Raw genomic sequence first — 10,423 nt, 5'->3', positions numbered from 1 at the left:
TTTGTCATGATTTTTTCCAAATTTGTGGGTTGTCTTTTTACTTTGTTAGTAATTTCTTTTGACGTGAAAAAACTTCTCAATAAGAGCAGGTCCCAATGCACATAATTTTAAATAGTACATGGAACAATATTTGATGTTTCTAGGATAGTATTATGACAGTCTGTGGAGTAATCCTGACCTTGGTTGGTAAAAATGGTGATTACGAGAACAGAGCGTCCTAGAGCGTAGGGCCTAATTTCTCCATTCATTTCCTGATTTTGGATAAGTGATTTAAGTGGCTCTATGTGCCTCAGTTTCCTCATATGCAATATGGGGACAAGAACATTACCTGCCCCTTAAGAGTTGGTATAATGTTATGTCAGAGCATAGATCTATATACCTAGGGTAATACATAAACACAGAAAACTATGTGCTGCATTTGTTTATTATTTTTAACTTCATAATAGCATGAAAAATTTTAAATATTAAAGTGGAATATTTCCTCATATACTTTTATCATATTTCATATGCACTTTTGACATGAATTATTACTATTTGTACACACATCTATGTATATACTTTGTTGAAGCTAGAATTTGACTGAGCAAATACTTTGTGCTTGTTGACTTATCTGAAGACTGCCACAGAGATTAGCTACTTACTGTGAGGGCTGTGAAGTACCATGGTGTGAGCCAGGCCTGGTGATTCACACCTGCAAGCCCAGCATTCTGAGAGTCTGAGGCCACCCTGTGACTTCTTCAGACCCTGCCTGAAAATGTAAAACATTTAAAAAGGGCTGGGATGTAGCTCAGGGCAAAGGCTGTGGGTTCAACACTCAGTAGCACAAAAATAAACACAAGAAAGAACTGTTCTGTGGAACACAAGATACCTTTAAACAAGATAGTTTTACACAGTCTGCCTTTGTAAGTCATTAGTCCAACTACAAATGCCTGTTAATTATTAAACCTTTATGTGCTATCTGTATGCCTGACGCTGCAGATTGGGAACAGAGTGTGTTTGTTTCTCAAGTTAAGCACACAAACTGCTAGAGAAATGTAATTATCAAGGATGAAAAGCTCCAAACCATTCTCGCTTGGATTTAGTGAAGCAAGGAGAATGTCTGCTGTGTGGCTGCCATGTCTACCATCTGAACAACCAATTTAGCTCTCGCTGGGATTTCTGGATGCCTGCTGGATCAGCATGGCGGAGGTTTGGGTTCACAGAATCCTTCTTTTGTTTGTCTCTCTGACAAAGTATCTGGAGGGTACGAAACTGCTGGCAGACCTGAAAAAATGTGGTGACCTGGAATGTGAAAGTAAGTTTGCTTTTCTTCGCCTTTTTCTCCTCAAAATAGAGGCTCTGAGATGACATAAAAGGTTATTATGGCCATGCGTGATAAAAATGAAGATTCATATTACTGAGAAATATTTGAGCTGTGAAGTATATACTCTGTATAAGAAGGAACTTCTGGAAGCAAAGCAACTTGTGGTATTTAATGTAAATATACAAAGGGTAAAGATCAGGTTGATACAGGTATGTACTAGAAGTTGTATTGATATTCATACATCACAAATTAATTGGGCCTTTTACTGTTTTTTTAAAGATAAATACAGTCGATATTATATATAAGAAAGATGACAAGCCATTTCACAGTTCTTTATTTATCTTGTACTTTTTAATTTATATTTTCTAATCAAGACGGCTGGTTGTTATTTTTCATAACTTTTTATTTGAAAGAATGATGGATTCTGTAAACTTTATCAAATGTTAATATTTCTATGTTCATTTATTATGTAAAAATAGTAAAATCAGTGTTAAGATACAAATATATTTTTATACCATTGAATATTAAGCTTCTTTGATGTTTTATGATGGGAAATTAATTTTTATTTTATTGTTTGAGAACATAAGTATTTTACTATTAGCATTATGGTATGAAATAAGTGCTTCTCCAACTTGTGTATTAATTTTTAATTTATAATTTATATATTTAAAATACAAAATGTTATTGGTATAGAAACAAATAATTCATGAATGACATTTTATGTGTAACCATTTTTCTTAAACTTTTAAGTATGCAATTTAATATGAACAGAAGTTTATTAGATGGTATTTTATAAAAGTAATCCTTCTTTTTCTCATTATACCCACATTTTAGTATCCTTTAGGGCCTGACAGAATATGAAAGAGAACATTCTGAATTACAGCAACGTATAAGGCTATTTTAACTTTAATTTGTGTCTTCATCAAAAATTTTGGGGCCAGGGAGATGACTCAGTGGAATAAGTGCGTCCCTGGCAAGTGCAAGGGCCTGAGTTCAATCCCTGGTTCTGTAAAAAAAAAAAAAAAAAAAAAAAAAAAAAATTAAAATTGTACACATTAGCATCATTATAGTATTTAGTAGGGCACATCCCTTGGTGTTTTCAAGGGCTAATGCTAGCTTCTGTGGTTAGGGTTCATTCATGTCCCTGAGGGCCTACTGTGTGCTGGATCTGAGGAGTGGGTGGTATTATGTGTCTAAGCAATAGCTAAAATGTAAGATAGATTTTTTACCCTTTAGGGAGTTTCGTTCTACCCAATGATGTGAAGACATTAAATGCAACAATATGTAGTGATACAGGATAGTAAGTGTATGCAGCAAACTGGGGTTCAGAGAAGGGGCGGTCAGAGCAGGCTGGAATGTTGGGCATGCCTCAGGGTGCACATGAAGCATGAGGAAACCTAGGCAGGATTCTAGGCTGAGAAAAATGCAGAAATAGGCCAGGTGTGGTGGTGCATGCCCGTAATCCCAGCACTTGGGAATCTGAGTCAGGAGGTTTGCCACAAATTTGAGGCCAGCCAGTGAGTTTAGGGGCAGCCTAAACTATACAGCAAGATCCTGTCTCAAAAAATAAAGAGCAGAAATAGAAGCCCAGAATAATGAAGGTGATGGTGCGGGGGGGGGGGGGGAGAGGAGTACTGTGTGACTAACCAGTTGCTATAGCTTAGTGAAAAGCTTATCTGAGGTAGGCATGATGGTGCATGCCTATAACCTCAGCACTTGGAGGTTATTGTGAATTTGAGGCAGGAGGATCATTGAGGCAGGAGGATCATTGTGAATTTGAGACCAGCCTGGGCTACAAAGTGAGCTCAAGGTCAGCCTGGACTGCCTAGCAAGACAATGTCTTTTTTTTAAAAAAAAGCTTTTTTATTAGACTATTATGAACTAATTTGCCTTTAAGATATGTTTTGAGATTTTTTTTTTTTCCAGTACCGGGGATTGAACTCAGGACCCTGTGCTTGGCAGGCAAGCACTTATTCTACTGAGCTATCTCCCCAGTCCCAAGGATTTAATAAACTAAAACTATGAAAATGCTTCACAAATTATCTTTTTCCTTTCTGATAGACTACAGAATGATAATGACACATGGCAGGGTCAATCCATAGCCCTGGGAAGAGACGATTTATCTTTCTTTCTCTTTCTGTCTGCCTGTCTGTCTGTCTTTCTTTCTCTCTTTCTCTCTTTCTGTCTTTCTATCTTTCTTGTCTTTCTGAGACATGACTTTGCTCTACATTCCTGGCTGGACTTGAATGCACTTTGTAGCCCAGGCTGGCTTTGAACTCATAGTGATCCTCCTGCCTCAGCCCCCTGAGTGCTGGGATTATAGGTGTGCACCACCATGACCAGTGAGGAGATCCTTTTAAATAGGGAATGGGGGAGTAGGAGATGGACATCCTGGAATACCAAACTAAAAACCAGGTCTTGGTTCGAGGGGCAGTGCAAAATTTACGTAGGTTTTCAAGACCAGAAATGGTATTAAGAAATTAACATTTGGAAATATATAGGATGGAAGAGAGGAGGGCAAAATGGAGGGAGAAGAAATAATATTCTAATTTAAAATGTGTATGTTTTTCTTTGCATGTTTGCATAGCTTTAATGAGCAGAGTCTTAGCTGTGAGAGATCACACAGGACCTGACTGCCGATATCTGAACTTCACTAAGGGAGAAGAGATATCTGTTTATGTTAAACTTTCAGGAGAAAGAGAAGATTTGTGGGCCGGAAGTGTAAGTATTGAGTCTTCAGAATTGAATGCAGAATGAATGGCCAAATTGCACAAGGATACCTTCTTGCCTTCCTCCCTTCCTCATTTTGTTTTGTTTTGTTTGGAGATAGGGTTTCCCTATGTAGCTCAGGCTGGCCTCAACTCACACTGTTCCTCCTGCCTCAGCCTGCCCAGTTCTGGGGTTACAGGTGTGTAGCACCATGCTTGGCCCCCTTCCTTTCTTTCTCCTTTCTCTCCTCTCTTCCCCCGGGCCCTTTTTTCTCTTCCTTGCTGTGGTACTGGGGATCAGACATTGAGCTATTTAGCCAGCCCTTTTTATTATTATTTTGAGAAAGGCTTTGCTAAATTGCTTAGTTTGGGCTTGAAATTGCAATCTTCCTCTTCTGCTTTTTATTTTTAAAGGAACTCTAATGATTTCAAAACACTGTATAGCTTGGCATGCTAGTGCACACCTGTAATTCCAACACTCAGGGAGCTCAGGCAGGAGGATCACTGTGAGTTCAAGGCCAGCCTGGTCCACATAGTAAGACCTTATCTTAAGACAGAACAAAACAAAAAACCCTGTAAAATATTAAAAACCCTTAACATATTTAAACAAACAAAAATGGTCCTGTTAATTGGTGGCTCCAACATGTCTATAAAAATACTTTTGTGAAGAAAATCTTGCTGAGACAGAGGGCTAAGGGGATGCTTTGAAATGGTCTTTTTACATATCATGCAGTTTGTGAACTCAGATTTCCTATTTGTTTGGACAGATTTTAGAGTTGCTGGTGTAGATTAGGAGATAGTTAAGCAACCCACTGCCATGTCTTGCTGCTGTCCTTATCAGGTTTGGGAGAGAAGAAGATGTTTTAGTTAATCATATGAAAAGGTGTGCCTTTCTGAACGAAGAAAGAGCTGAGAGTTGTTACTAAAGAGGTCATCAGAAAGGGTGGTAGCTGAGGAAAATTTGGTGTATATTTTAATGGAAAACGTACTGTAAGTCAGACTGCAATCACTGTCAGCTTCAAAACATTAGAACAGGGCAGAACCCACATATTCATCATTACTGTTTTGTACTTTTGTACATTTTACTATATTTTGTGCATTTTAAAATTTAAGGGAGCCGGGGAGATGGCTTAGTGGAATAAGCGCTTCCCTGGCAAGCACAAGGGCCTGAGTTCAATCCCAGGTTCTGCCAAAAAAAAAAAAAAAAAAAAAAAGATTTAAAATTTAAGTTTATTGGTACATTTTAGGTGTATGTAATTTTTCACATTCATCATAGGGAATTTGTACCTGTACATGATAAATCTTGATTCCTCCTTTTACCCATTCCCCTCCCCTCCCTTCAATCTTTCTTTCCCTCCTTATTTACAGAACTTTGTTTTCATTTTATCCTCTCTTTTTTGGGTGCCTGAAATCAAACTCAGAACCTTGTGCTTGCCAGGCAGGCACTGTGCCGCTCTCATTTTATCCTTTTGCTCACATTTTCTTTTCTTTCCTTTTACCCTCTCTACTCCCTAGTTCTTTCTTCTTGAAAAGTTTCTTATTTGACACTTTTATATATTTTGGTTCTTTTTAAAACATTCATTAGGAAAAAAAAACATTCATTAGGTTGATTGGTACATTTTAGGTATACAGAATGGTCACACTTATCATAGGGAGTCTGTTCCTGGACATGATCCAACTTGATTCTTTTTATTTCCCTTCCCCTACCCTCCCTTCAGCTCTTCCTCTCTTTATTTATGAAAACTTTGTTTCCCTGTTTTTCTTCTTTTTGTTTTTGTTTCTTTGCCCTTCCTTCCTTTCCCCCTCTGCCCTCCCTAGTTCCCCTTCCCACCCAAATATTTTCTTCCTATTCCACAATATCTATTAAACATTTTGGTCCTTATTCACATTTTCAGTTTCTCACACCAGAGAAAGAATGTGATATTTATACATGTGTATGCAATTTATTTCACCTAAGAATATGATCTCAAGGTGTATCCATTTACCTTGCTATACCTCTCAAGCTTATCCTTCTTTATGGCAGTGTACTACTCCATTGTATAAAAACCCACACATTTTCTTGATCCATTTCCCAGGTGATGGCCATTTGGGCACTTGGGCTGTTTACAAGATTTGGCTCTTACAAACTCTGCTGTTAAAAACATGGGTGTGCATAGATTGCTGTGGTATGTTTTTAATTCCTTTGGAAACACATAAAAAAGGGGACGAAAAGGGCATCTAATTCTAGTTTTTTGAAGAATCTCTGCACTGATTTCAATGTTGGTGGTAGCAGTCTGTACTCCCACCAATAGTGGAGAAGAGTTCCTTTTCCCTGACATTGCCTCCAGCATTTGTTGTTGGTTGATGGCTTGATAAATAGCCATTTTTTTTTCTCAGAGTAAGATGGACTTTCAGCATTGTTTTAATTTGTATCTGTTAAAGGATCAGTGATGTTGAACATTTTTTCATATATGTGTTTTTTGTTTTTGTTTTTTTTTTTCATCTGAGAAGTGTGTATCAATCATAGATGCCCAGTTTTGGATTGGGCCTTTAAACTGGGAGGTTCTTTTTATTTTCAATTATTTGTATTTTCTAGATATTAGTCCTTTGTGTAAGGAACAACTGGTCAAAATTTTTTCCTGCTGTGTAGGTTGTCTCTTCACTCTTTTCTTTTGCTGTGTGTTTTAATGAGCTCTCAGTTGTTGACTCTGTAGTATTTCTTGTGCAGCTGAGTTTTTGTTCATGAGATCCTTGGCTATACTTAGGTCTTCGAGAATTCAACCTATTCTCTCTTCTAGCAGATGTAGTGTTTCTGATTTAATATTTAATACTTTTATCCTTCTTTAGTTTAGTGCATGGTAATAGACATTGGTCTAGTTTTAGTTTTCAGCATGTGGAAAACCAGTTTTTCTAGCACCATTTATTTAAAAGGCCATCTTTGGGCTGGCCAAATAGCTCAGCAGACTAAAGCACCTACTTAGGCAAGCACAGGGATAGGGGTTTGATCTCTGGCACCACATGCTGTGCCTCCCCTACCCCTGGGGTGTGATGAGCCACAACTGAGGCTGTGCATGGTGGTGCATACCTGTAATACCAGCCCTTGGGAGGCTGAAAACAGGAAGATCACTACAAGTCCAATCTGTGTAGTGAGACCCTGTACTAAATACATTTTAAAAAGGCCATCTTTGTTCCAGTAAATGTGTTTGGCTACTTTGTCAAAGCAAAGGTGGCTGAGTGTGTTTGTAGTTGTTTCTGTATTATTTTTTATTTTTTATTTTTTATTTTTTTTTGCGGAACCGGGGATTGAACTCAGGCCCTTATGCTTGCCAGGGAAGCGCTTATTCCACTGAGCCACCTCCCTGGCCCTGTATCTTTTATTCTATTCCATTTATCCTCAGGTCTTTTTTTTTTCCATAAATTTATTGAGAAACAAATAGCAATGAGACAATTTCAAACCAAACTGTTAGGACAGTTTTAATAATTAACACATTGTATACATTCTTCCTAGTGGTTAATTGCTGTACAAAATGCAGACATGATATCCTACATACAAACACTATTAGAACAAATCCCTCTATTCATTAAGAGAATGTAACTGTATATCAGTCCTACCATTTGAATACACAGATACAAAATGGACATTCATCTGCATCCCCTTTTTGTTGTTAAGTTCTGTTATTTGAATATTATAGGTGTGTAAACTCAGCAAAATATTCTAAAAGAGTCCAGTAGCACATAATAATATTGGGTCTTCTGCTTGACTGGCAACATCAGAAATTGTTGACCTGAGTCCCCTACAGCTCAACATAACAGCATGGCTTTACTTCTTTTTTTTTTTTTTTTTTTTTTGCCACTACCATGCTGATTTTATCACAGCAGCTTTGTAGTATAATTTCAAGTCAGGGATTGTGATGCCTCCTAATTTGCCTTTGTTGCTCAGGATTGTTTTTGCTACTCGAGGTCTCTTTTGTTTCCAAACAAATTTTACGGATGTTTTCTCTCCTCCTTCTCCTTCTTTTCTTTCTCTGGTTTTGGTATCAGGGTAATTCTTGCTTCCAGGAATGAAATTAGGAGTTATTACTTCCCTTTCAATTTCATTAAATAGTGTGAGGAGTCATGGTATTAGATCTTCTCTAAAGTTCTTATAAAGATTAGCAGTGAAGGGCCGGGGAGATGGCTCAGTAGAAAAAGTGCTTGCCTGGCAGGCGCAAGGGCCTAAGTTCAATCCCCAGTTCCACCAAAAAAAAAAAAAAAAAAGATTAGCAGTGAATCCATTAGCATTTGTACTTTTCTTTTTGGCAGGTTTTTAATTACATTAAAATTTTAAAAATTTCTTTCACTAATTTATTTATTGGGTACAGGGCCTCTCTATGCAGCTCAGACTCATAAGTAATCCTCTTGTCTCAGCCTCCGCAGTGCTGGGATTACAGGTGTGCACCACCATGCCTGGTTTTGGTGACTAGCACAGTGCACCCAGGGTTCGGGGGCTTGCATGGCATGTGGTACAGGGATCAAACTCGGGACCTTGTGCTTGCCAGGCAGATGCTTAGATTGCTGAGCTACCTCCCCAGACCTTTAATTATATTTTTATTTCATTGCCTGATGTTTGGTTATTTAGAATTTTATATCTTCTTGATTCAACTTTGGTAATTCATATGTATCTAGCAATCTGGCAACTTTTTCTGCGTTTTTCCATCTTATTAGAGTAAATGTTCTCAAAGTAGGCATTGTGCATTTTTAAATGCTAATCATGAGTCACTAAAAGGTTAAAAAATGTATCACTATGGATAAAGGCATAGAAAATGCTATTAGTCCTCATGAATTATTTCTAATTACATTATTTTTAATTATCTTTTAAATTTTTATTGACACCTTTGCAGTACATATTTATTACTTTCCCCTTAGGGAGTTGGCACATGCACATCATATATCTTAATTTCTTTTACTCTTTCCCCTTTTTTCTCTCCGTCTCTTGGTTCTCTTTCCTTCTGCAAAAGATGCTGGGGATTCCTAGCTCTTGGGAGGCTAAGGCAGAAGAATTGCTCTGAGTCTGAGGCCAGCCTGAGCTACAAAGTGAGTTCTAGGCCACCCTGCACTGCAGAGTGAGACATTGTCCCAAAAAGATTTTTTAAAAAATTCTGGGGTTGTAACCCAATGGATGAGTTCTTGCCCTTTTGCAAACGATCTAGCTCCCATTTCCCTATTGTCTGTCTTTTATTTCACCTTTATTTATACTTTGGGTTTCTCATATAAGAGATACCAGGTAATATTTAAGCATGTGTATCTGATTCATTTTACATTTTACTTAACAGTATGGTCTCAAGGTGCATCCATTTCCTACAAATGACCCAAGTCTGTCCTACTTTATGACAGAATAGTATTCCTTTATGTATAAATATCACATTTCTTTTGGCATTCATCGGTGGATGGACATACAGGCCACTCCCAAGATTTAGATATTGTAAATTGTGCTGCTATAAACATGGGTATGCCTGTATCACTATAGTATGATGTCTTTAACTTTTGAGGATGGGTATGTAAGAGAGAAGTAGCTGGGTCAAATAGAATTTCTAGTTTTAGTTTTTGATGAATCTACACCAGTCTCCATGGTTGTTATAGTTTATATCCCCACCAACAACGTAGAAGCTTCCTTTTCCCCCTTAGCCTTACCAGCATATTATTTGATCTCTTTTCTTTTATTTTTTGTTTCTTTATTTTTTTGTTTTCTTTGAAACAGGGTCTCACTGTGCAGTTCAGGATGGCTTTGAGCTCACTTTGTAGCATAGACTGGTCTCAAACTCTCAACAGTCCTCCTGCCTCAGCCTCTTCAGTGCTGGGATCACAGGTGTGCACCACCACGCCCCACCTACTTGATTTCTTGATTATAACCACTCCTTCTGGGGTAGGATAGACTCTTAGTTTTGTTTTAATTTTCATTTCTCTAATGGCCAGAGATGTGTAACAGTTTTTTGTGTATTTATTAGTCATTTGTCCTGAGAAGTGTCTATTCATTTCACTTGCCCAGTTTTGATTAGGTCTTTTGTTTTGGAGGTTTATTATTTTTGAATTCCTTCTGTATTCTAGATATTAGTCCACTGTCTGAGGAATACCTGGCAAAAAATTGTTCCCATTTTGTAGGTTGTCTCTTCATTTAGTTATCTCCTTTGCTTTACAGAAGCTTTAGTTTGATATGATCCTGCCTGTTGATTATAAGTGCTGTCTCTTATGCAATTAGAGTTTTATTTAGAATGTTCTTGCTTGTGCCTGTATCATCATTTTACCTATTTTTTTCTTTCAGTAGGTTGTTTCTTTTTTAACATGTGGATCTTTGATCTATTTTGATTCTAGTTTAGTATATGGTAAGAAAAATGGGTGTAGATTAAATCTTCATATAGAGAGCCAGTTTTCCCAGTATCTTTTTTTTTTTTTTTTT

General features: G+C 37.4%; 1 protein-coding gene across 6 annotated transcripts in view; it reads left to right on the top strand.

Moving 5' to 3' along the window:
* The first annotated feature begins 975 nt into the window (after positions 1 to 975).
* Mia2 (melanoma inhibitory activity 2) overlaps positions 976 to 10,423 on the top strand; it is a 119,078-nt gene continuing 109,630 nt past the window's right edge. For all 6 annotated transcript variants that reach the window (XM_023706595.1, XM_023706587.1, XM_023706588.1 and 3 more), the window contains exons 1-2: positions 976 to 1,294; positions 3,891 to 4,024. In XM_023706595.1, the coding sequence (XP_023562363.1) occupies positions 1,180 to 1,294; positions 3,891 to 4,024 (249 nt within the window). In that variant the 5' untranslated portion in view covers positions 976 to 1,179. The remainder of the gene's footprint in view (positions 1,295 to 3,890; positions 4,025 to 10,423) is intronic.

Source organism: Octodon degus, unplaced genomic scaffold (genome assembly GCF_000260255.1).
Source record: "Octodon degus isolate 3935 unplaced genomic scaffold, OctDeg1.0 scaffold00265, whole genome shotgun sequence".
In the NCBI taxonomy this organism is placed as follows: domain Eukaryota; kingdom Metazoa; phylum Chordata; class Mammalia; order Rodentia; family Octodontidae; genus Octodon; species Octodon degus.
Note: the sequence above shows the minus strand (reverse complement) of the source record. Positions and strands in the feature narration are given on the sequence as shown.